The 27,852-nt window shown below is 39.0% G+C and overlaps 1 protein-coding gene across 1 annotated transcript; it reads right to left on the bottom strand.

Annotated features, from left to right (window-relative positions):
* Positions 1–256: 256 nt before the first annotated feature.
* pdcd4a (programmed cell death 4a) lies at positions 257–26,583 on the bottom strand. Its single transcript, XM_088341988.1, has 11 exons — positions 26,312–26,583; positions 18,826–19,128; positions 15,859–15,956; positions 9,873–9,986; positions 9,580–9,801; positions 8,973–9,070; positions 8,716–8,830; positions 6,050–6,157; positions 2,134–2,244; positions 1,900–2,039; positions 257–774 (listed from the first exon to the last, which is right to left on the bottom strand). The coding sequence occupies exons 1-11, from the start codon at positions 26,355–26,357 to the stop codon at positions 723–725; spliced, it is 1,407 nt and encodes a 468-aa protein (XP_088198114.1). The 5' UTR covers positions 26,358–26,583; the 3' UTR covers positions 257–722.
* Positions 26,584–27,852: the final 1,269 nt, after the last annotated feature.

Below are 27,852 nucleotides of genomic sequence, written 5' to 3'. Positions count from 1 at the left end.
TATAATTAGCCGATACGTTTTATGTTTCAGGAAATAATGACTGGTTAGTTGGTATTATACATACAAGCAATGTAAAGATTTTATATTAATATACAAAATACGTACAAGCAATGTATCATTTTATATTAACAAAAGGTAAATCTAAAGAAAACTAGACCTAACAGTCATTACTTAATAAACGTGTAAGTAGTAAAAATGTTCTCAAAATCTAGGCTGGCACAGATGCCTGTCAATGACGTAATAGGAAACAGACATGTTTCAAGTGTCATGTTGCTTTTTTTAATGAACGAAAATAATCTTTTAATACATATTCAAACTTTGGTCAACATGTAAACCAGACAGAAAAGCAGTGAAGTGTCCAAAACCATTTCAGGAACAACTTAAAACTGTAAACTCTGAAGCAAAGCAAAAGAATAAGCACCCTAACTGCAGGTGCACTTTCCCTCCTTTTGCAGCTCAGACATATTTTTGGAAGGAAAAAAAAAATACAAACGTTGAGATGAGAGGGGTGGATAACCCAAAGAAAATAATGCACATTGAGAAAAAAAAAAAAAAACAGCGCTGAACGAGGCAAAAATAACTGGCTTCAATTTCACCAAAGCTGCTGTGTAATGCTGATGAAGTCATCAGGAGAGGACTTTCAAACTGCCCGTGCACCAAGATCAGAGACAAACGCACAAAAAGAAGTGCATACTTCTGAAGATCCTCTTCATTCGTTATTTTCAATTTTTTATCTTGCCGCCATCTCCTTCGCTTACCATACGCTTGCGCCCTCTATTGAAGGAAAAACAAAAAACGTGTTGATGCAAAGACAGACATTATAGATGGCGGATCTTAAGTTTTATGAAATGGTACCTCTTTATACCAACACTTCTAAACAAGAGCATTACAATAGAACCGTTTTATTTGGGGGTAAAAAAATCTTGCTCTGCATACGACAGGTAATCCAGATTACCAGCATTTCCAGAGGCTACCACTAGAGACTGTTTAAAGCGGGTCACTGCTCTTGACTGCAAACTACTACAGGCAAACAAAATGCTGTAAATAATTATTGAGCGTACATTCATTTAAAATTACAGTAACTTTAATCTTAATTGTACAGTAAGTGCTTATTTATCATCAACAGTCTTTCAATCTCATACCTATCAACTTCACCAAATTGCTCCCCGTAATCATGGTTGCAATTCCCTTTAATAAGCGCTATTAAACCTTAAACACAACATAGCACCTATTTAGCCATAGCAAAACAGACTATGGCGAATACTGCAAAAATAATAGCAATCTAAAATGACGTGTGCTTCCAGTGATCGAGACTACCTGGATTAAAGTCGAAATGGGCAAGGCAAAAATGAGTCTCTTATTCTTTTTTTCCCATATAAAAATAATTGTATGACGTACACAATTTGAAATGATCAAAAAATGTATAAAATACAAGGAAAACTGAAAAGTTGACAGGTATGCGATCTCAGTCACTCCTTCTTGCAAAAAACATTGCTCGCCACACCGAGCCCCCCTCTTCTGCAACACACGGCGACTGCCTCAATGGTAAGAGTGAATAATAAACTCACATTTTATCTGGTTAATACCATCTTATTTATCATATTACTGTATTTATAGGTTCAACTATTTGAATATGTTTTTAGTTATCAGAGGGATGTGTTTTACAGTTGTTGGATGATATCGGACAAACACTTCTTTCATTATTTCATATCCGGAAAATTGGTTGGTTACACAGGCATTTTAAACTGCAAGCATAATCCTGGAACGAACTAAGCTAGTATGAAGAGGTACCACTGTACTGAAAACTGTCTTCCCTGAAATCACACTAGTAGAGATCTTAGCTAAGGTGTTTAAAGGGCTTTAAAAGAAAAAGATGGACTTCCTCAGTTCATAGCTGACCTTGAGGGGCAGGCATCTCTTAGCTGCTTGGTGATGACAGCCTCCTTGTAGCAGAGGTCCACAAACGTCTCCATAATGGTGTAGGAAAGCGGCACGTCCAGATTGATTTCAGGTAACTCGTTGTAAACCCGCTGGAAGCCCTACAGGGGAAAATGAAAACAGAAAAGTGATTGCTAATGGGAACTTACTAGTTAAGAACTAAATGTTCATATTAATGCAAGAAATTAGGCTGACCCTGTTCATCTGGTCCACGGTGAGGTGGCCCGTTTTCCAAAGGGACTGCAGCAGTTTGATCATCATGGGGCTAGCCATATCACCAGAGGATTCCAGCACCATTATGATAGCCTGGGAACAACACAAACACGGCTTTAAAAAGAGCTCAATTAGTCATTTGTAGAAGATAACATTATGGAAAATGTACAGAGTGTTCCAAAAGTCATGGGGATGTTTGAGGTCCTCATATCTCCATTACTATTAATGGTAGTAAGATAACAGTTGTGCCGTTTTAAAGCTAATTCGGTTTTTGTAAGGCTTTAAAATTCGTATTTATTTTCTGACCCATTATTGGCGTTCAATCAACCAGAAAAGCTGTTCTTTTTGTGATAAAAATTGCAAAAAATTGAATCATTGACTATTGTTCAATGTGCATTTCGCTGAAAATTTGAAAAGGTGCCACCAGAGAAGAAGTTCATAGTGAGATGGTATATTAAATTCATAACAGATGGGTGATTACGCCGAGCCAAAAGAACGGGACACCCCATAACTTCAGAAGTTGTGACTGATTTCCAACTGTATATCAATAAGAATAGCCAGTAGGGAACTTCAGTGTCCTACGAAACTGTTTGGTGCGTCTTCAGAAAACGACTGCACATGGGTAGAATGATCAGGATCTCATGCTCTGGTCACCCTGATCTCCATATCTCACACCATGCAATTTCTTTTTGTGAGGAGTTGTGAAAGGATTGGTCGATGTGCCTCCCCATTCCATGAGACGTGGATGACCTGAAGGCATGAATAACAATCTGTTGCAACCATTGAGAATGGGGCGCGTTTGGCAAGAAGTTAACTATCAGCTTGATGTGTGTCATGTGCTCACATTTAACGTCTTTAAATGTTCCATGTAAATATTGAGATTACAAGCGTTCTGAATTCCCAAGATGTGTTTTTATATCCTTAATAGATTCAGAGATATTCAAGAGTTTTGGAACTTCCAGTATATATAAATATATTTATGTTATATTGTTAACTTATAATAATTTATAGGAATTTATTTAATAAATAACACAATCACTTTCCTTATGTTGACAAAAATATGCATTTGAGTTCCAAATTCATTTCGGGAAATTATTGTCATTTGTGATCATATTCAATGTTTAAAATGAAAGGTCTAAAAATGTTTTCTAGATGTTAAAAGTCTCTACACAGTACAAGTCACACAAAACTCAAAAACTAATATGATAAGAGGTAACAAAAAAAATCATTTTTTTTCTGTTTATGTAACCACAATACTAAACATTGATAAAGGCAAAAAAAGATAATGCTAGCTTTAGGTGCAGAAGAAGAAAACACTGGTTTTCATCATAGAAGAAGAAGACACTAGCTTCATGAGCAGAGGAAGACAACGCTGTTTTTGGGGACGTTAATGATCTCCACAGAGTACAGGTAGCACAAGGCCCAAAACTGATAAAGTGAGGAAAAAACATGTCAGAATTGTGTTGCTCATTCAAACACAAGGATAAATGTTTGATAAGAGCTACACTACCTTTCATTGCAAAAAAAAGGAAAACAAAAATTGCTAGCTTTACGTGCAGAAGAAGAAAATGATTTTTTTACACCCTAGAAGACGACACTAGCTTCATTCAGTGTAAGATAATGCTGTTTTTTGGGGGGCTGTTAAGAGTCTCTTGAGAGTACAAGACGCATTAGGCCAGAAACTGATAAGGTAGAAAAAGAAAAGGGGTAGTTTTTTTTGTCACTTATGTAACCACGCAGCTAAAGAGGTTTGAAGAGACAGTCGTTTTTCACATAGCCAGAGGAAGAGAAAGCTCATTTTCAGTGTATATGATGGTAGCTTTCAGTGTACAATAACACAAAGTAAATGTTTGGTGTAGAAGACAACTCTTTGCGTTGTAAAGGGCAACAACGCTAGCGTTCAACACACAGCTTTTTGCGCAAGGAGGGAAGGCTACTTTAGGACATAGAAGGCAATGCTAGCTTTACCCGTGGAAGACGACGACAACCCTAGTTTTCCACAAAGAAGAAGAAAACACAATATTTCGGCGTGGAAGAAGACAATTCTAACTTTCCACACGAAAGAAGAGGCAAATTTTTGAGTTAGAAAATGTCAATGGCAACTTTCATTTTGAAAGACAACAGTAGTTCTTGGCATTGAAGAAGAGAGCGCTAATTTGCAGTGTATAAAAATATAGTGGTAACTTTCAGCGTAAAAGAAGAAAAATCTTATTTTCTGTGTAGAGGAGGACAACTCCAAATTTTTGCGTTGGAAAAGACAACAACGCTAACTTGAAACATACAATTAAAAAAAGTTTTGGGCATAAAAGACTATGCTAACCTTCTCCCCGTAAGGAGCCAAGCCAACTTTAGGGAATAGAAGAAGACAATGGTATCCTTCCGCATGGGAGAAAATGATAACGGTAGATTTCAGTGGAGAAGACGATGAGAACACTGGTATTCGGTGTTACATGCAATAATTCTGAGTGGATTCAGACGTTACTTTTCAACGTTGAAAAATAAGATATCTTTCAATTTTTCCTATGCATGAAGAATCTGGTTAAGGGCAAAATTTACTATTTTTTTAGAAAATACATTACGCCAACGCACACTGTTAATTGCAAATTCAAGAAAAAAAGTCATGAAACAACATCCAAATGTCAAAAAAATGACAAGTTATGGACATTTCTGTCAAATATTTTTTGATTCATCTAAAAATACTGCACATTCATTGTGAAGTATTCTACAGTATCGCCAATTAACTGATGTTTTAATGAGCTGATACAAATTGCCTTTTCCAGAAGTTGAGGAGACGGGAACTTTAATTTTTTGTCACTCTGCCACACAATCATCCATTTTATTTCAGATATATTGGTTAGGGCACGTTTGTGAACTGAAAGAGGGTAGTCTGTGCCAAAAACGGCAAACAGTCCTTGGCATGAATACGACCGAATGAAGAGATATTTGATTCCAATTTTTTTGTTTTGTACTTGGCAGGTTGGAAATGGATGCTTTCCTGATACCACGGTGCAAACTCATCAGATCCAACACTGGCTGCATGATCTGTTTTTTTAAAAACATACATTTTTGTCAAATGTGACTCAAGTCTTTGATAAGTGTCTGAAATAACGTCTGCCCGGACGCCCGGGGCATGCATCTTTTACGTCAGGGGTACAACTTACACAACGTCTCTGCCTTGGTGGCTGACAACCATTTCAAGAAAATAAAAATCTTTTGTTTTTATTTTTTTCAAATCAAACGTTTGCTTTATTCCGATTTTGAAATCTTCGTTCGGTTTGGAAATTTCAGAATTTCGGTTCGTTAGGCAATATGTATACTCGGCAGCCAATCATAAGACTGCATCGAATAACGTCCTGCTTCCGGACTTTCCCGAGCGTTATAAGGTCGCGCATTTGCATATCATTTTTTAAAGTAGGCGCACAGAGAACACAAGAAAAATGGATAATTGGTTTGGAATCAAGCCAAAACCTCAGGCCCAGAAGAAAAATTCGAAAGAAGCTAATACAATTTATGACGCTACAAAACGTTAACGAAAGAGGAGTTCACGTGGCTCGTAGCAGACGATGCGACGCAAACATTGCATGAATGAAGATGAGTAACTACTGTAGAGGTACATACTGATGGACGATGGAAAACAGCGATGTCATATACATGCAATGAATCTTATAAGTAGATTTATAACAAACTTAAATTTAAAGTGTTGTTCTGTTATATATTCTTATTATCAATCCTCAATACTTTGCAACAGTGGGTTTTTTTGCGATTAGTCGTCTTATTGCGTTTCAAGTTGTGAAAAATTGTGCAGGCAACTTCATGGCTGGGCAGGCAACTTTTCAGAGTTGTCTGCCCTGGTGTCCGGTAACCTTTTTGTCATGGGTTTCAGTCACTGCTTTGATACCTCATAGACGAGCTCGTGGTGGAAGTGTGGCACCTCCAATTCTCGCAGGCAGCGCTCTGCCTCAATCACATCACCAGAAGTAAGATACTCCTTAAGCAGAAGGTTCATCTGGAACAAAAATAATAGATCCGTTCACACTATTGCTATAATACGTTTTTAATGCCGATGAGATATTGTACAGTAGTCTGTCCTTTAATATGAGGCAATGACTCTGATTCATTCATTTTTGTAGTTCTGACCCAAAAGCGGCATTCGACTTCTGCAATGCAAGACCGTTCTTTAGGTGAGGTATCTTGAGGTGAACAAATTCTGTGAACATCTTTGTTCATAATAGTCACAACATTTTGTTTTTGTTGATTTTTTTCAAAGTGACAATTATTTTAGCATCATGGAAAAACGTTTCATCCATCATTTCTTACCTTATCGTTATTGTTCTTAGTTCATTCGTAAACAATATGGTTTTTGAATTTTTGCAATTTGTGCCCCCAAATGTTTTATTTGTTCCAGCTAACAGAACATTAAGAAACTAGAGCTGCCAAACATTGAAATTCATAATTCAGAATGGATAGAGGATTTTCACATTTTCTTTTTCCCCCCAGTAGAATTTTTAGGGTGGAAGTGTTTTTTGGTCAATGTTATTTGAAAGGACCTGCACATTAAACCTCTTGTTTCTGTAAATGTCCGGCAGATGGCACTAATGCCCCATGAAGAACTAAGGGACAACTAACATTAATACAAAACACAGCTGGTTTTATTCCCTGATTTTCATAATTATCATACAAAATGTGTATTTTGTAATTTGCTATGAACTGGCGTAGTAAACTATGGTAGTCTTCGTATTTGGCAACACAAATAGACTAAATAAATACTAAAATTATACATTAAAAAATATTTACTGAAACAAAACAAAACTTATTTGTGGGTCGAACTCTATTGTCCGGAATTTATTGTAGTTCTGAATTATTGTGCAGCGCTTTATTTCTTTCGGATTTACTTGGTCATTAAGAAACACACTGAGGGGATTTCTTTCTAGACTACTAACGTAATAAAGAAAATCTTACTTTGAGCCAAAATTATGAATATCTCATCTCATCTCATTAGCTGCACCACTTATCCTCAGTAGGGTCGCGGGGAAAATTATGAATATATAATATATAATATTGTCCCCAAAAGAAACTAATGACAAATATTGATTGATACAAAAAGGGGAAAAACGTCCAGTAGGTCCTGAGATGGACAGATTAGTGAAGTAAAACAAAATGGGAGGACAGCAGAAGCCTGAGAGGTTTACACAATGCTGTGATGAGTGAGCGCCAACTGTCAAAAGTGCTTTCCTTTGTACAAACATCACTCCCACTCTTGCATGTGGCCATCTACTTCGCACAAGTCCCAAATTCACAGAGTTGAAAATTACACAATACACAGCTCAAGGAGCACTTGGTTTAAAAAAGAAAAGGTCCTGATGAGCAGGTGTGGAGATGACATTTAGCCTACGAAAAAAGCCATGGCGCATCCTCTTTATCTTGCAAAATGACAACAGGCTTCACAGACTGTGGCATTTAAATTACAATCAATTATAACTTAAAACGACTCTTTGTTATTTGACCACTAGATGTCGCTGTATTGTGTCGTGCGACTGAAAACTAGTGCTGAAAAGCCCAAAGGAGGATACCAACTATGAGGACTTGGTGACCAAAAAGCATCCATTTTTTTTGGCCCAGTCTTTTGCCATGATTTTTGTTTTTGAGTATCCATAGCAGCAAAACAGATGACAATCATGTCAGCTTCCTCTAGGCGAGTTTCATGTGTCAAATAAATACACATTTCACAAAAAAATGCATGCTTAAATTATTCCTCACGGATTTTGCTTATTATTTAAATGAATATGTTTTCTCATGAGTGACGATTCTTGAAGGAGGCACCAAAAAATACACACTGTCCCTTTAAGTGCAGCCCATCAAATTATGGACACACGTATTGATTAATCTTTGTATAAATTGTTAATGTTTCTTATTTTTAAATCTTTTTTGGTGAAGATAAAAAGATTTTTGAGAACAGTGGAATGTTTTTCTCAACGCTTTTACCCCATTTGGCCCAAACCCCCCCAGGCCGCCCCCCAAAAAATTAAGTTTGAGACCCCTGACTTTAGGGGACACAGTCTAATATTTAACCACTAGATGTCACTGTAGTGTATAATGCAACAGAAAACGAATCAAGCACAATGAAGAATACAAACTATGGAGACTCAGTGACCAAATTGCACAATTTTTTCTCATTTTTATGCCCAGCTTTTCACAAGATTTTTGGGTGTCAGCAAGACGGTGGTCAATTACTTACTCTAAGGTTAACCTCATGTTATGTAAAATAAATGCAAATTTTCAGATTCATTCATATTTCATAAAATTGACATTTGCATGATAGTTAATTTATATTTGCTTATTATTCAAATCAATTTTGTATTTTTTAATGAATGAAGTTTAAGACCAACAGGAGGTGCTAAATAATGCACACTGTCGTTTTATGGCAGAAAAGGCATCACAAATGATCCTATCACGAATCTAGACACCATTGGGAATATTTTGCTTTTGCATTTTTACAAAATACAATTATATTTTCCCATTTCGCCAAATAGCAAAGACCTCAAACAGTGCCTAAGCTGACGTTACCTCTTTGATGAGATGCTTGACAGGTCTGAGGCCGCCGCCTACGCCCCACACGTTGTCCAAACGCACCATGGCGCTCTTTAGGGACAGAAGCACAGCGGCACGGTCCAAAGCAGCTCTAACCAAAAAGAAAAATATGAGTTAGTAAAAAAAAAAATCTTTTTTTTTTGTTGCCCTTGAATTAAAATAAAATGCTGTACTTTGTACAAAACAATATATGTTTTTCGGGATTTAAAATATTTCAATTAAAAAATGTTCACCTGGCATGGTCGCAATCCACTTTGCCTTTGTAACAGTCTAAGAATGACATTGGAAGGACATGATCTGCTATGGCTCTAGCTATAAACTGGCCCAACATCTGGAAAATACAAGAAAATCATTTTTTAAAAAATGATAACATAAAGTAAAACCATTTCATGATGAACACTGCACCATTTGAGTTGTCGAAAACTTTCAACAATTCACTTCCTTCTTACGTCGATGTTTATTTTTTTCAACTCAACAAAATAGTCCTTTAAATCAAATGCCGTTTTCCTCCTCACTAACTTTCTTAGGACCCATTTTATGGGCTATAAGGCAATAAAACACTAAATCACGATAAAAGTAGATGTGTTTCCCCTCAAACAGTTGGATGGCGCCGATTGACTGATTAAGTCCTCCCTCCTCCAACTACTCTGAACTAATGTAAAAAATAGAAAACTCAAATATCTGCTTCTCCCATTCTTTTTCTTTTTTTAAAAGTTCTAATAGCCTTAGTGTCCTGCGGCACCACTTTGTTTTTCAGTGGTCACTCCTAGTACTTCACAAATATTTGTGTTTTTTACCAATCAACAACGTAGAGCCCATATTTGAGTATACAAGGCGTACCTGAGGTGCTTCAGGCGTGTCCAAGATGAGATCAGGAAGCTCTTTGAGCATTTTGTCGAAGGCCCGCGCCATCTCATTTTGACTCATCTCCTTCACGGATAAGTCTGACAGCAGGCGGGATGTGAGCTCCCGGTGGCTGGCTTTGCCTTCCAAAGACAGGGAGACGGCCACAGAGGAAAACTCATACTTGTTGGTGCCCAAGTTGAGCTCCTTCAGCAGCATCTTTGTGTGCAGGAGTGAATGTGTTGAGTGTGAAGGTGGTAAATCACTGATCACAGATCATGTTTACTAACCTGGACCTCTTTGGTGTCACCGTGTTCAAAGTATTCCTGGACGATAGGGTTGACCATTTTTCCCACGTCCCTCTTGTCCACTTCTGGAACAACTTTTGCATAGACGGTGTTGCCCTTCAACAAAAATAGAACTCTGGTTGTGAAAACTATTAATGATTTTAAAAAAGTAAAAAAAAAACAATATTGCAACAGGCTATTAAAAACAATATCAGAAACGCTTGTTGCCAACGCTAGTCGCTAACGCTAATTGCTAAGCTAGTTGCTAGTATAATGGCTGTGTCTGCAACGTTACTCGCTAATATAAGCGGCTGAGTTGGCAACGCGAGTCTCTAATGCTAGTGGCTGCATGGTTGTCTTTGATTGGATCCAAGACTGAACACAGTTAGTAAACTCTTAACATATGGGCGTCCCCTAGCCATAGCCATGCTGCGCTAGCGTGAGAAAATAAAGAATAAAAAACTACAGTTATAGGAAAAAGTCAGGGCCTCTTTGATCATTTAAGACTTTCCTTTTAGATTATTGGTTGTCGGGATCTGTTTCAGTAGCCGGGGATCGTCGCGCCAAGGACCCCTCCCTTGGCCGCTACCCAGCTCTCTGCGCACCTCACCCCTTTGGCCCCTCCTACAGGTGGTGAGCCCATGGGAAGAGGGTCCCACGTCGTCCCTCCGGGCTGTGCCCGGCCGGACCCCGTGGGTAAGGGTCCGGCCACCAGGCGGTCGCCAGCGGACCCCACCTCCAGGCCTGGCTCCAGAAGGGGGCCCCGGTAACCCGCGTCCGGGCGAGGGAAATTGAGGACCAATGTTTTTGCTCGTCATAAGGGATCTTCTGATCTGCGTTTTGTCTGGTCACTCACCGAGAACCCGTTTGCCATGCCGTCATTCGGACCCTGTACCGGTCCGCGGTGGTGAAGAGGGAGCTGAGCCGAAAGGCAAAGCTCTCGATCTACCGGTCGATCTACGTTCCTACCCTCACCTATGGTCATGAACTTTGGGTCATGACAGAAAGAACACGATCCCGGATACAAGTGGCCGGAATGAGTTTCCTCCGCAGGGTGTCTGGGTTCTCCCTTAGAGATAAGGTGAGAAGCTCAGTCATCCGGGAGGGACTCTGTGTAGAGCCACTGCTCCTCCGCATTGAGAGGAGCCAGTTGAGGTGGCTCGGGTATCTGATAAGGATGCCTCCTGGACGCCTCTCCCTCGGGAGGTGTTCCGGGCATGTCCCACCGGCAGGAGGCCCCAGGGCAACCCAGGACACGCTGGAGGGACTATGTCTCTCGGCTGGCTTGGGAATGCCTCGGGATCCCGTCAGATGAGCTGGAAGAGGTGGCTGGGGATGGGGACGTCTGGGCTTCCCTTTTAAGGCTGCTGCCCCCACGACCTTGGATAAGCGGAAGATAATGGATGGATGGTTGTCGGGATCAGCTATTTAAGTTAAATTTAGCATATAGCAGACAAAAAACAGTAATATTTGAAAAGTGAAATGAAGTTTACAGGGGTAACAAAAAGTGTGCAATGAATTATTTAACAAAAGTAGACAGGTGCATACATTTGGGCACCCCAACAGAAAACTGACATCAATATTTGGCAGATCCTCCTTTTGCAGAAATAACAGCCGTTAAGCACTTGCTATATAATCCAATGAGGGTCTGGACTCTGCTTGAATATACGTTTGACCATTCTTCTTTACCACAAAATTTCCAGTTCAATCGGGTTTAATGGTTTCCAAGCCTGGCAGCCCGCTTAACATCACATGACAGATTCATCCAGCAAATCCAGACATCAACTACAACGGTGACTAAATCCCTAGTATGGAAGCTCATTAAACAATGTAGGCTCACTGTTGAAACAATTTATAATGAAAACCCACAGAACACACTGTCCACCCCCAAACTTCAGTAATGCACCAAGAGCAATTTGATTGGGTGAGCAGTAGGAATGGACTGACACACACACACACACACACACACACACACACACACACACACACACACACACACACACACACACACACACACACACTCCTCCCCTTGCTCAGCGCCATATGGACCAAAGGTAAATATCTTGATATCTCTTTTTTACAGTAGTTTGTGCCATTTACTTGCAACTTGTTTTTGAAACGGTTATTTAGGACAAAGTGATGGTCAAAATGAGTTAACAACAAAAGGAGCTTGACAGAGGCTGCAATGATCATTTTAGCCAGAAGATGGCATCAGCAAGTAGAATACTTTGAAGGTACGGGCACCACCTTTAAGTAACTGCAAGATTGCAAGTTTTGAATGGTATATTTATATTGGACACAGGCTCTGGTATTATCATTATTATTCCATAAGTTTAATAAAATCGTCAAACGTCACAGTAAAATAAAATGTGCTGATGAATTTTTCTTCTGTCTGTGGAGCGGGTTTGGCAGTTTTGTTGAATCTTGTCTTCTATAATATTGTGGCTCTCACTCTGCTTTTATGGCTCTTTAGGTCAAAGAGATTCCTGACCCAAGCCCTAAACAGTGATGTTGAACCACCTTTGTTTCCAGGCGTTTGATAGTTTTGAAGCTCCTGTTGTCAGTCTTCCGAGAGATGCAAAGAGAAGAACTTGGACCTGGTGATTTTAAATATCCTTTCATGATTGTCTATGTAGGCCAAGGGTCAATTACATTACCAAACACATTTTGTTTTCCAATTATTAGTGCCGAAGATACTTAAATTAATCCAACAAGGGGTGCCCATTTGTTTAACTAAATGAACACTTTTTGTAAATCCTATACATTTCATTGGAAACTAACCCCATACCATTCCTGTAAAAATGTGCCTAAAATCCACATCTAAGGCATACCCAAAGAAAGCTGAATGTGGTCTTGAACTGTTTGGCGAATATTGACAGTTTTGACAGTCTTTTTTGCAAGGTAACACACTGACGTTTTGTACCAAACCGAAATAATCACTACTCGTGCTACTAACATTGGATAGTCTGAATTGGAACACACAGAATTAGAAGGTTTCTATTCTCGCCTAAAAAAAATTGCAATCAAATACCTGCAAAAGGGTGTAGCATGGACATCTCAACTGGAAAACAGGTGAGACAATCGCTTTAGGCCTTAACTAGTACCTTGTCAAATCTAATCACAATCTGAGAAACTAAAATTGTAATTTACACATTTTTCCAAAGGTATGTCTAAGCGTTTCCAAAAGTTGCAATTTGTAGACGAACAGTTCACAGCCCTTAAATCTTTGCATTTGTGTATTCTATTTTGGCCAATTTTTACAAAATGTGAAAGAGTTGTAAATGTTTAACTTCTCTTTTTAGCAGCGAATTCATGATCGTGCATACTTATGTGTAATATAGGTGCGTGAAAATGAATCCCGATTGGCTTTGCGCACGTTTACCTCCGACTCAGATTTGATTACATACCAAAAATGAGTACACATTTACATTGGGGATTCATTGGCCAATCAATGTCTAAATCCACATTGAAATGGATCACTTGGTCATGACAATTTTTTTTTTATGAATACATCAATACAGGCCCTCATAGATTGTCACGGGCTGAGGAACATAAGAAAAAAGCTTGAAATTGACAAAAAAGCAGTGTCAATCAAAAGGTCAGAGGCGAACATAAGTGTTGAAAATACTTCAACAAGTCTGTTGATTTTGAAAGGGGATTGATGAAGCCCACCATACAGCGACACTAGCAGAAACGCTTTTAGGTAAATTTTTCTTTTTATTTGTCGGCATAATCGTGTGTTTTGGAGTAGATATTTTACACGGCTGGATTCACTGGACTTTCTTGAATGTAACCACAACACATTTGCAGGTGATTGTATAATGAGCTGACTCCTGGGAGACATTTTAGGTGAGCTATGGCGGCTTTATAGTTTTCAGTGATTTGGTTTGGTCATGGTCATCAGATATTGAATCCCAAAAGTTAAAACTTTCCAATGATGTAGGACTGGTGACATCGTGGTGAAGAGGAAGCAGAGCCGAAAAGCAAAAGGCAAAGCTCTCGATTTAGCGGTCGATCTACGTGCCTACCCTAACGTATGGTCATGAACTGTGGATTCTCAACGAAAGAACACGTCCCAGATACAAGTGGCTAAAACGAGTTTCCTCAGCTAGGCTCTCCCTTAGAGATAAAGTGAGAAGCTCAGTCATCCGGGAGGGACTCTGTGTAGAGCCACTGCTCCTCCGCATTGAGAGGAGCCAGTTGAGGCGGCTCAGGCATTTGATAAGGATGCCTCCTGGATGCCTCCCTCGGGAAGTGTTCCAGACATGTCCCACAGGCAGGAAGCCCCGGGAACGACCCAGGACACACTGGAGAGATTTTGTCTCTGGGCTGGCCTGGGAATGCCTCGCGATCCCGTCGGATGAGCTAGAAGAAGTGGCTGGGGATAGAGACGTCTGGGCTTCCCTGTTGAGACTGCTGCTTCCCCGGCGACCCCGGAAAAGCGGAAGACATGACTCGTTTACCCGCCAGCGGAACTTTAAAGGGTTAACCAAAATTGCAACAACAAATAATTTATAAAAGGAAATCATGACAATGATCAGGAGTACCTTAAATTTGTCATACAAGTCCACTAGTGGGGGAAAAATCTAATAAATTAAGACTCATTCAATTGTTCTCAGTAGAGAATGAAACAATCTTGGAAAAAGGAATAATTCACAAGGCTGAAAAATAATTTGTAATATGCCAAATAAATAGATTTTTTCAAAATTTACTAAATGATTTGGTTAATCCAAAACCTTGCACAGCTCCCCTTTCTCCACCATTTTAAAATGAACCGTGTGAACTTACCCAAATTTACCCTGACTTTTATCTTTAATACTTGGAATCTGCCCAAGGACAGAGTGACCTTGCCAGTCAGACAATATCCTGTGTCAGCACTCGACTCATTTATTTGTCAGTACCGGTGTGTACTTGTTCCTCATTGATAGAGTTCCGGTCCCACGCCGTTCCAACGTCAAGGTCAATATTACAGTTATCAACCTTTTTTTGCGTCACTGCAGAAGCTCCTTTCCCACTTCATTTTGTTTCACCATTGATTGCACTTTGCGTGATAAAGAGGTTAAAGGTTGGAAAGTCCCGTTGATTGACATGTGACACGGACATCTGGATAAGAGAGTCATGTGACTAACAGGGCTGCTTGGACTACTGGTGTACTGATACCGCTTTTCCTGGGAAGGAATACAAATACTTCATTCGAGTACTTGTATTTTTTGCCATTTCTGCACCGCTTATCCTCACTAGGGCCGCGGGGTGCTGGAGCCCATCACGGCAATCTTCGTGCAGTGGCCGGGGACACCCTGAACTGGTTACTTGTATTTCATTGTAATCTTGAGTCTCCATTATGCCATCTCATCTCATCTCATCAGCTGCACCGCTTATCCTCAGTAGGGTCGCGGGGATGCTGGAGCCCATCCTAGCAATCATCGGGCAGTGGGCAGGGGACACCCAGGACTGGTTGCCAGCCAATCGCAGGGCACACGGGGACAGACAACTCACTCGCTCAGTCACACCTAGGGACAATTTGAACCGGCCAAATGCATGTTTTTGGAATGTGGGAGGAAACCGGAGTGCCCGGAGGAAACCCACGCAAGCACGGGGAGAACATACAAACTCCGCAAAGTAAGGCCGGGAGCTGGATTTGAACCCACTCAGGGGGTTCCCACGACCTCAGAACTGTACCGCACACGCGCTAACCACTGCGCCGCCGTGCTGCCCTCATTATGCCATCTCAAAGATTAAAATAATCTTTTTTTTTGTGTTTTAATCTCAGCGTTAACTCTGTACTTAATTTGCCTTTCTGTCTTTCTGTTTACTGTAAGTTTTTTTCTATTTAATTTGCAAACTATTGTGGTTTTCTGGAGAAACTTAACGTTTTCAGACAGTCGCTATTTGTAAATGAGAGTAAAACGGTTTACAAATCCTCTCAGTGATTGAATGTGGCAGCCCAAACTTTTTGTAGATAAATTACAACATATTCGTTCATGCTCACCTGAGCAGCTTCATCATAGTTGGGATCCTGCAAATCCAGTTCCTCATCCTCATAAACCAACCCAGCGGCCCCCCACACACCTTTACCACCTGCTCCACCTAGAAAACAAGTACACAAAACATAAATTCAAATTTATAATTTTTAGGAGTAAAGACGTATTTATAACTTTTCAGCTAGATATTGTGAGAATTTCATTACATAAATGTTTGAGGATGTGTAGATTAGTAATTTGGTGGTTTATATTAAAGATAAGAGCTAATCCATGTTTACTATATTGATTAATGTCAGTGTCTGAAATTCATGACAAAAAGTTACCGGACATCAGGGCAGACAACTTTGAAAATTTGCTTGCCCAGCCACAAAGTCGCCTGCCCCAGTTTTCACAACTTGAAATGCAATAACATGACTAATCGCAAAAAAAACAAACAAAAAAAAAAAAACATTGTTGCAAAGTATTAAGGATTGATAATAAGAATACATAAACAGAACGACACTTTAAAATTAAATTTATTATAAATCTACCTATAACATTCATTGCATGTATATGACATCACTGTTTTTCATGTGCCATCAATATGTACCTGTATTTACTCATCTTCATTCATGCAATGTTTGCGTTGCGTCGTCTGCTACAAGCCACGTGAACTCCCCTTTCCACGATGCTTTTAATGTATGTTTACGTTTTGTAGAGTCATAAATTGTGTTAGCTTCTTTTGAATCTTTATTCTGGGGTTGAGGTTTTGGCTTGATTCCTAACCACTTATCCATTTTTTCTTGTGTTCTCTGTGCATCTACTTTGCAGAATGATATGCAAATGCGCGACCTTATAACGCTTGGGAAAGTCCAGAAGCACAGAGTTTTTTGGTTCAGGCTTCTGATCGGCTGCCGAGTATGCAAATTGCCAAAAGAAGAGAAATTCCGAAATTTCCAAACTGAACGAAGATTCTGAAATTGGAATAAAGCAACCATTTGATTTGAAAAAAATACAAAATTAAACAATAAAATCAAAAGATTTTTTTTCTTTCTTAAAAAAGTTGTCGGCCACCCGGACAGAGACGTTGTGTAAGTTGTACGCCCGACGTGAAAGATGCATGCGCTCTGGGCGTCCGGGCAGACGTATTTCAGACACTGTTAATGTGCTTTTTTTCTATTGAATGATGAGTAAACAAATATCCTATTGCGTAAGATTTGAACCTAAGAAAAAATGAGAATAGGTTTTGTTTTTACTCAAAAGGGGGCAAATACTCATACTTTCAATTCACCCACACCGCCCCCCAAAAAATTCTATAAATTGTTTCAATTTTTAAGATAAATTTCATTCTTACGATATATTTTTTCCTGGTAAAATAAGGACCATTATGGCTTTTAATGGTCTTTTTACTTAGCTTGTTCTCTCATGTAAGTAGAAAAGTATATGATCAGCTCTAAGACCATTTTGATCATTATCTAAGTTATTTGTAGATATTTGATTTTACAACTTCATTGAAGATTTTCTTTCGCCTAATTTTACTATGTTTTTAAGTTGCATTAGAATGAGACTAGTTCATTTTTTTTAAATATAAAAGAATTAAAACAAGACTACAAGGAATTATTTATACTAAAATAGAATAAAAATACTGAGAAAAATCATCTGCCATCAAACCGTTGTCTTTTTTACTATATGTAAAAAAACAGGATTTAAAAAAACATCAAATGAAAGGAAAAATTATGTAAATGGGGGAAAGAATCGTATCAGTAGTACCTTATTTTGTTTTTTAATAACTCAAAGTGTTAGTGTGCGTTAAAAATATCACTGACTACAATCGCATAAACAACGGAACTCGAATCTGGGTTGTGGTGATTACTCCAATACCAAATATGCTAATAAAAGACAAAAGAAACTAAATATGAATAAAATTATGACTTAAAACACGTGGTAAGCTTTCTCTCCTGGCTTTGATCGCTTTGATCTCCGGCAAAACTAACATAAAATGCGACAGGAACAAAATGAAAATAAATCCAAACAGCTTGCCAACATCGTTTTTGCCGTTCCATGTATTCCGTTACTCCCCAAGCCTGCACAAAATTTAGTAATTTTATTCAAATTTAGTTTCTTTTGTCTTTAGTAATTGAAAGTAATCAAGTTAAAGTAACCCTACCCAACCCTGTTGATAATATAGATGACATAGGAAAAGGCATTAGATTTCATCTCATTATCACACTATTTAGTCATGGTACAAGAGACAAATGTTAGGGCAGCATTAACTCAGGAGGTAGGGCGCTCGTCTTGGGATCGATTCTCGGCTCCTCCGTGTTATATGTCGAAGTGTCCTAGGGCAAGACACTAAATCCCTAATGCCCCCAATAAGCAGGTAGGAGCTTTGCATGGCTGACTCCCTATTGGTGTGTGAGCGTGTGTGTGAATGGGTAAGTGTGTAGCACATTGTAAAGTGGTTTGGGAGGTCTTCATTGACTTGAAAAGCGCTACATAAATGCAGACCATTTACCATCTAATTATCTTCGATAGGGTTTATTCAATTTATTTAAATTACAAACAACCTAAAGTTCTACTTTTCGTAAAAAATGAAGCCAACCACGTTGTTTTTCTGTCCTAACGGGGGCAGCCAACATCCAAAATTATTTTTTTTATTTAATCCCTATTGTTGTTTTATGTTCTATTCAAGTTTCTTCCATGGATGACAAGTAAAAAATCCGAGAGTGTAGTGCCTTGATTAAAGTATGTTGAACTTTTAAAAAAGGTGAAAATAATTCACCTTTGTTGTGCAGCCAATTCTTCAGATTAACTAAAAATGGTTTTAATCTGTTTTCCTGATAAAATGATCTAAAAACGTATGCGGTGCCCCTTAAAGATGAGTTGAGTTTAAAGAGCTGGTCCATCGATTATTTGTAGAAATAACTTATTGACCACCCAAATTCGCTCACTGAACTTCCTTACTTATAGGATGCAACTGCTGTTCCGTGAAGTACCTTTTTTAGGCAAGCCTCTGCCTTTGCCTGTTCTGGACTTGCGATCGTTGGAGGGAACTTTGCCTTTGGGGCTGCTGGGGTCGGTGCCAGCGATGTCCCCAGACTCCGAGAGAGACTCGCTGGTAGAATTGCGAGATGACGACTTGCGAAGGCGGCGCTTGGCCTTGGCCTTTAGCCTGGCCTCGTGCAGGGCCTTCTCTTGAGGCGTCCAGTTGCCATTCACCTCCGCCTCGTTCATTCCATCCTCGCCGTCGACGTAAGGAGGTTCTGCCTCTTCCGGTTTGTCATCATTTGGAAACGTCCCTGTGCATGGGAGGGACACCGCAAATTTTAATAATCTGCTTTGCATTCTGGTGGAAAGCTTTAACCTGCCACTTCAAGTGAAATTCTAGAGGGCTCAAATGGCACTAAAGTTGGAATTAACCGTATTTGTTCATGCGTTACATGCAATTTTATTTACCCCCCAAAAAAAGAACTCAAAGTTTGGGTGTGAGTTAGGCCTGGGTGATAAATTGATAACAATAATTTTTGAGATGTTATATTCGCCACGATAAATAAAAACAACCTTTGATAAAAGGAGATAATTTTAATGGTAATTTCACTGGCCGACCAGTGGAGATAAAGGGGTCCTGAAAGCAATGAAAACTCAAGTTCCAGAACAAAATTCAGGAGACGTAGAAGGTGACGAGGACCAGCCAATCATTTTGCAGATATGGCAGTAGAGCAACTGACACAATGAACACGTAACGACTTTGACGCTGTCAAAATGAGTGATAAAGAGAACAAGGACACCCAGCAGACCCCACTCAAAGCATGCAGAAAAAGTAGTCATTTCTGGTTGTTTGGAGGTAGTTTGCTTACTTGAGAGTTAAATTACAAAATTAAATAATCAAAGTGGAAAAGAAGTAACGTGCCAACAACATTTGCTGACCAAGACCAGTTTTTTAATGCTCGTGATATGCTGTGTAATAGTTTGTCATCGTGCATCTTCTGACATTAAAGATTGGTTAAAGCAGAATTAGATTTTGTCAACTTTCACTCAATGCGAAAGAAAAAAAAGCTCAAAATTATCGCGACAATTATCAATATTTACCGATAAATGTTTTATAGTAACAATTTATGTCAAACAGCCTAAACATAGTGTGAATTATACACAAGGTTTTACCATATTTGTGCCGTGATTGATCAGTTGAAAATATTGCTGACAACTATTAAAAACATTTTTATGCAACTGTAATTAAACAAGGATCACAGCGTTAAGAGCGCCGTATCCCAACAAATACATCACGACTGATATGTATTACATATAAAAAGGCTTTTGATTTTATCTCATTCTCGCACTATTTTTACTCACTGTGCCAGAAACAAATGTTAAGAGAATTGACAAAACTGAAAGTCGTCCTAACAGATATAAAAAAAAAAACGCAATAAAGCATGACAAAAGACATAACTTTTGGGTGTAGCTGATGTTGATTCAGACTTTGAAGGATGCCAGATAAATTCAAGGTAATAATTATGTTGGTTCAGTGAATAATGGTGAAATGATGAGATAAAATCGAATGCCTTTCCGTACGTAATATATATCACTGGTGCTCCAGTGGTAAGAATACCCCGCTCTCACTGCCGCAACCCGGGTTCATTTACCGTTGCTCTAAACTGCAAAGGCATGTTACAAACAAGTGTGCGTTATCACTCATACAGTACTCATCTAGCTTTAAGCTGCATTGCTTGAAATAATGTTCCCTGCTCAAACCGTGGCCCACCAAAACACACATAGTGCCATCGACAGCTATAAATGTTGAACCTCCATTTTCAATTCAAGTAGCCTGACAATAAATGAGTTGGACAGTGGTAGCATGGGCCAATCCATTACTTGGCTTTAATTGTTGCTGTTAAGATCCCCTCAAAAAATGGTCGTTTGGTCCAAAAGAACAGAGAAAACGTTTGTTTTTGCAGCACCACAGAGCAAAATAGACAAAAAAAAAAACACAGTAAAACAGAACAAATACTTTGCATGTGGGCTGCACGATTTTGGGGAAAAAACAATTGCAAATTTTAAGACCGAAATTGCAAATTCGATGTGATTTTCAATTTTATAAGAAGTGCATTTTCTGTGCTAGTTTTTTTGTATTTCGGATAATATGATGACATGCAAACATTACTTGATATGACACACTTAGAGACAGAGATTATACAACTGTAACAAAGTATCGACTATAAATGTAAAAATAAGAACAGAATTGCCATTGAATAAATGGTCTTTATTGTCATTATAATACAAAAGGACAAAACTATTCCGTTCAGTGTAAGAAAACGATTAAGAGCTGCGTGACTGACTGGCAGCTAACACCAGCCTATCAAAGTCGCGCGCACACGTCTTGCAAACTTTGCCTCGCCTTTATTGGCTGGTGCCATTAAAACCTGCTTCTGATTGGCCGGCAGTGTTAAACCACGAAACGTGACAATTCTTGTCGGCCAAACACTCCATCACTCAAATAAAAAACTTAAACTATAAATCCATGAAAAAAAAATTGCACTGTGCCGTGATTACACTATCGCACCACGTCACATAGCATTATCGTGCAGCCCTACTTTGAATGAACAAAATTATCTGCAAAGCAGTGCAGAACTTAGTTTGTTTGCCTTCTTGAACAGTGCAATTTTACTGAGCATGCAAGAAAATACCATAAAAATTATAGTATAGTATAATTTTTCCACTTATGTTAATTACTTGATTTTTTTTTTAAACAAAACAGTTTCATTTAAACAATTAGTTTTCATTACCAGAAATCTTGACTTGTGTCTCAAATAAGCCAAGTCACATACACATAATCATATTTTAAGTAGAATTCCTTCCAAATGAAAATGTTTCAAATTTAGCAGTGTTGTCTGACATTATGCTTCTGTTGAGTGTAAATCAACGCAATATTTGATTTTACAAAGGGTTCAATTCATCGCCTTTGCAGGATCATATCTTGTACTGATCCAGTTTGCGCATTACGTTGAGTAAACAAATCATGTACTAGTTTTCTACTGTTAGACATGCCAATTAAACATTTGTTTACGTGCGAGTCACAGTAGTAGGCAGGGCTGGTGTGCTGTTGCAGGCTTGCATGAAGGAGGGGTGGGGCAGAGAAAAGGGAGAACACATGCTAAAGAACTGCTGACACTCATTTTTTTTCCTCTCGTCGTTGCCGACCTGACTACATATGGCATGGCAGTGGGTCACATGCCTGACTTGGGTGCAACTCGATGGGGGTGTAATAAATACTTTGCAGTGGCCCAAATAATAGTGTGAGCTCTGACCGCGCTATATATTACCATAGGGAGTCCTGAATCCTGAATTTTTAGTATGGATTTTCTTAGAATTCCAGCTGCTGATTTCAAGGAATTTCAATCCATGAAACAAAAGCATAAAAAAGTGGCGACGAGGTATAGTCAACTGTTTGTTGCCACACCCGACCAGGAGAATAAACAAGCATGTTTCTCTTGGCGTGTTCCTTCATTCTTAAATCTAGGTCACGGAGCCTGTCACAGGCTGTAAATTAGAACTCGACCAATGGCCCTGTGCCAAAACTGAGGAGCAGCGGAGAGAGCCTGCAGGAGGGAAGGAAGGAGAAAAAAGTTTGTCTAAAATGGGAATTGCGCAACAAGTGTTTAAATCTGGAAACTTCAGCTGTTTGAAACACTGTGACACATATATAGCAGAAGTCAACCTACAGCATGTGGAAATAAATCATATACAATGTGAAATGAGTTTGAAGGTTTTGTTCTCTCAAGAGAGTTGTGTTTTCATGTTTCCTCTCAAGGTTGTATTCATATACTCATTAAAATTTTAGATGTGCATTTATTTTGGAAGCATAATCAAGGTTCACCAATTTTCGGGACCCTAAATGAATTATCAACTAAATCACAAGATCGATTTGTTGATTTGAAATTTTTGGCTTTAAAAAACAAGAGTTGAAATATTAAAAAAAAAAAAAAAAAAAAAACATTTAAATTGTATTGAAAAATTGTTCAAATAAAGTGCTCAGTTGTTGCAGGTGCACCCCTACTGAACTGATGGACTTTATTGACTATTTTACAGGCTTGAGGTGTCGTTGCTGTCATGCGCTTTCCGGAAGGGAAAAAAAAAAAAAAAAAAAAAAAAGAAATCAACATATTACCAATTGTTTTCTTTTATTGATGTTCACTGTTTTGTGTACTGTTACCAATGCAAAATCTATTGCACCATAGTCATCCTCGAAATGGGATTACCACTTGTGAAGCCCCTTCTCAAGGTTTATTTTCCTCGTGCTGAGGTTTTAAGTTTTTCCTTGCCCGCATGTTGGTTTAAGATTGGGGGATGTGTAATTGTAACCTGTGCAGTCCTTTGAGACATTTTGTGATGAAGGGCTATACAAATAAATGTGACTTGACTTGACAGACTGACCAAAATTTTCCCAACAAGCGTGACAAGAATTTGGGCCATTAATCGAAAGATAACAAACTGTGGGTTAGTCACAGTGATGTTTTATGAAACAATGTAAACAGTAAGGCTAGATTATACATCTTACTCACAAAAAAAAAATATTGCTCTTTCAAAATTCTGTTAGATGTCGATTCAAATTGATTGAGAAACGGTTGGATAGTGCCACTCAAGCACACAGTGTGACAGCGGCTTCAAACAGATAAGACATGACCACAAAGTTGCGTTGGACCTCTGCCCTGCTTGCTGCTTGGCAGCCAACAAGACAAAGAAGAACTGTTGACACGGTTTTTATTTTTTATTTATACTTGCACAGTAGCGGCCTGAGCAAAAGAGCAAGTGGTTAACAACACAACCTCCCATTCAAATTAACAGGCAATCCTGCTTTACACTGTAAACTCCAGGGCCTAAAGTTGACATTTTCCCTTCAGTTTGCCCTCACGCGGTCCAGTGAGCTAATGGATCCGCTGTGCAAACTTGACGCGCTCAGTACACACGCTACACAGCGCATATGCCGAAGAACCTCTTGTATGCACGTGGAAAAAAAGTCATCCCTGATTGAACGCAAAATGAAATGAGCAAACAAACTCTAATGGGAACCGATCATAACGCAACTAGTTGAGTTTTTCTTATCTGTAATATTGATAAGACCCATCGATGATGGATCCAATTAATGGTCCAGGATAAAATGACTCAATTCGAGTTCCTATCTTCTCTCGTAGTGCTGTGCGATGTCATACTTTTCAGATCACCAACATTTTTGAGTGCTTTACTGATACCGAGTACCATGTTTCATAGTTAGATACATTTGTTTGTTGCTCATCGTTTCTCTCAGTTTGTTAAAGAGTCTTCGACATTGTCTTGTCTGGACTTTAGGAGTGCAATAATTAAACGATTAATCAACAACTAAACAAACGTTGAATTAAATGACAAACGTTATCTTTATTATCAGATTAGCCCTCTGGATAGTTTGCATTCAAATACGCAGAATAGAGCGTATTGCCACTAGGAAAATATTCCGATTCTTGTTGTTAATGTTAAAGAGACAGTGTGTATTATTTGACCACTAGATGTCGCTGTGCTGTGTCATGCAACCGAAGATAAGTGCTAAAAAGCACAAGGAAGAATACAGACTACAGAGACTCTTATCATTTTTTGCACAGCCTTTCACACTGTTTTGAGTTTTTCGGGTACCCATAGCAGCCAAATCATGTCAGCTCCCTCTCGGTGAGGTTCATATTATGTAAAATTAATGCAAATTTCTCTATCGACAAATACTTTCTAAAAACGCACATTTCTATGATAGTTCATGTACTTTTGCATATTATTTTTAAATCAATATTGCAGGGAGGCTTTTGACCAAGACAAGAAAGTTTGATCACATTACTCTGATTATAGCTAATTGGCTCCCTGTTAGCTTAAGATGTGATTTTAAGGTTCTGTTGGTAGTATACAAAATCATGCATGGACTTGCTCCCTCAGATCTTTCAGATTTAATTTCCCCCTATGTTCCGATCCATAGCCTTCGCTCTGAAAATGCTGGTCTACTAGTGATCCCAAGAGCCAAGAAGAGATCCGCAGGTTTGAGAGCCTTCTCCATTCGGGCCCCGGTGCTGTGGAATGCTCTTCCCCCTGATATTCGATCTGCAACCTCAGTGGAACGGTTTGAATCTAGGCTTAAAACACACTTCTATTCTAAAGCATATGAATAACCAATATTTTATGTTGACAATATTTGTTTTTTATTGCAACATCCATTACAGCCTGGTCATCCTGGAAGGGGGATTACCTCATGTGCGATCCCTTCTCAAGATTTCTTCATTTTCCTCATTTTGAGGTTTGAGTTTTTCCTTGCCCTCATCTTAGGTTTTAGATCAGGGGATGGTGTAATAATAGTTTGTAGTTTGCAATAATCTGTGCAGCCCTTTTGAGACTCCTTGTGATTAAGGGTTTAACAAATAAACATGACTTGACTTTTTTTTAATTAAGTTTCTTTTACCAATAGTTGCTAAATAGCACACGTTGTCACTTTAAATCAAAATGTTGAACTGACATTCATCACAATTTAGGACATTTATGATTTTTCATTTCAATACTACTGGTCGGCCTCCTGAGATAATTCCGTGAGTAGAACGTTACCAGACAGACGAATAATTATCATTAAATGATATTTTCTCACACACTGTGAGGCCAAACTACGACCATGTAGTTGTTGTCGTTTTTAATCGGGCATGATTGATTTTTTTATCTGTGGATTGAATTCAATGACAAATAACAGGCAGATGATTAATCAAATCATAGAGAAATAATTTGTTGCATCCCTATTAGAAACCCATTTTTAAAGGGCCATGTGGACAAACTGCACCAAAGCACTCAAAACCTGCAGGCTGTGCGTTTCCGAATCCAAAACAGGTCAATGCATTAATAAGAACACGTTTAATCCGAATCTGGTTAACCGCACGACCTGATGGTTACGATGCTAATAATATCGCTCGTTTTACGTAACGTTTTTGAAAACCGCAGATTATATAAAGTCTCCCTTAAAGCGTTGAAACGTGTGACGTCACAAGCACGCACCGAAGCACGGACGTGTCTTTTTTATGACGTGGAAAATTGAGAAACTCCTCAAAGACAAAGATTGTTTTGTTTATTATTTTTGCAGCGTGGGTGGACATATTTGCCAAGACGGAAGTCAGCGCAACGGGCTTCTCCAATCAGAAAGTGATGACTTTAAACTTATGGTTAGGAGGGGGGCCGAATAACAACATTCACGTAGCGAGTCCGTGAAAGTAAACGCTGAATATGTGATTTAAAACGTGCAACGTCGCATCATGAGACTTGTGTGGAAGAGTGTATGCAGGAGGGGAGGGGGGTTGAGTCTACGGAGCACATGGTGCAGCATGCTAGCAGTGCAGCCCATCCCATGCATGGACAATGGGGTACATGCAGAATCTGGCTTATCAGCAGGCCTCCCAGGGGGAATCAGATCTTGAACCTGGGCCCCAAACAGTGACTCACCGTCTGCATGTTGGGCCGAAGAACGAGTGTCCACTTCGGTCGCCATGACGAGACTTGATTGCAAACCCCAACCCCACGCAGGTCCTGCAAACGTGTCCTCTTCGCTTAGTTCCAACAGGGAGTATTAAAAAAACTAAATACAAAGGAGGGGAACTAGGTTTGCGTTTTGTGGTGGTTTGTGAGAGAGGAATATGAAAAGACGATCAGATGGACTCTTCGGGCTGAGCACATTTGAGCAGTAAGATAAACAAAGTCTGTTTTTAACTTGAAGAGGAGCAAACGCGGTCACGTGAGCGCGTGGAGGGTGGGGGCTGGGCCGATTCAGCCAATCAGAAGCAAATGAGTAAAACAAACGCTTGTATGGAGCAAACGAGGCTACTTATTATTTAATCAGATATAAAAATTGTGAAATATAGTTAAATTCACATTAAGATTTTATTAAAAAGCTTTTCAAAGCGGGTCTTATCACGTGCGTGATGATGGTACAGCATGTTCTCAAGTGTTGTTGTGGTTCAATATCTAGCCAGGAGATGGCAGCGTTTGGTAATCGTTTTATTATCTATCCTGAAGTTCTTTAATGATTATTTTTAAAGTGTATTACACGTTTACCCTAGAGTTCCATGTCAAATCTCGTTGCATACTATTTTCACAACGCTGATATCAATGACAATAAAGACAGTTTAGTTAGAGTAACTAAGAGCCTCTTTTAAATGACAATAAAGACAGTTTAGTGTAATCAAGAGCCTCTTTTAAATCAAAACGTGAAGGGGATTCAGACATAAAAGTATTTCATGTAATATTAAATATGTATAGCAAACACTTTGTAAAATGTTTGAATGTTTGTGTCGTGTTAGTCTTCCTGTAGAGACCTTTTTTAAATGTGTTTCCCTCCCTCATCTTTTACCATTTCCAAACATTTTTGACAAAGATTCAGGGAGCCACTTATGCAGAATTAAAGAGTCGCATGAGGCTATTGAGCCACAGGATTCTGCCCCCCGAACTACTGTGGTCTGAAATTGATCGCAAATAAAATTATAGGAACACAAAATTGAGATATTTTAATTTTTGTTGTGTTAAATACTAAATTAAATGAAATGATCTGCATTTATATAGCGCTTTTTAAGTCAATGACTTCCCAAAGCGCTTTACAATGTGCTCCACATTTCCCAATAGCAGCCTTGTATTGCAGCCATGTAAGAGGCTAACCTGCTTATTGGGGGTATTAGGGGTTCAGTGTCTTACCCAAGGACACTTCGACATGTAACACGGACAAGCCAGGATTCGAACTGGGATCCCTTTGATCCCAAGACGAGCACTTTACCTCCTGAGCTACTGCCGCCCCCAATTAATATGAATATTTAAGAATAATATAATAATTACAATCAGTGATGTGTGGTGAACCCTGCGACACACATTCTCATACCAATAGCCAGAGACAGCCATGCAAGGTGCATACGTGCTTATCAGGGGAATTAGCATGGACAAAAACGTTTATTGTCTTAACTTAACTTATGATTGAAGTCTGTGCTGCTCGCCTTGAA

This window comes from Urocampus carinirostris, chromosome 8, assembly GCF_059441175.1.
Source record: "Urocampus carinirostris isolate Australia breed hairy pipefish chromosome 8, RoL_Ucar_1.0, whole genome shotgun sequence".
NCBI classification, from domain to species: Eukaryota; Metazoa; Chordata; class Actinopteri; order Syngnathiformes; family Syngnathidae; genus Urocampus; species Urocampus carinirostris.
Note: the sequence above shows the minus strand (reverse complement) of the source record. Positions and strands in the feature narration are given on the sequence as shown.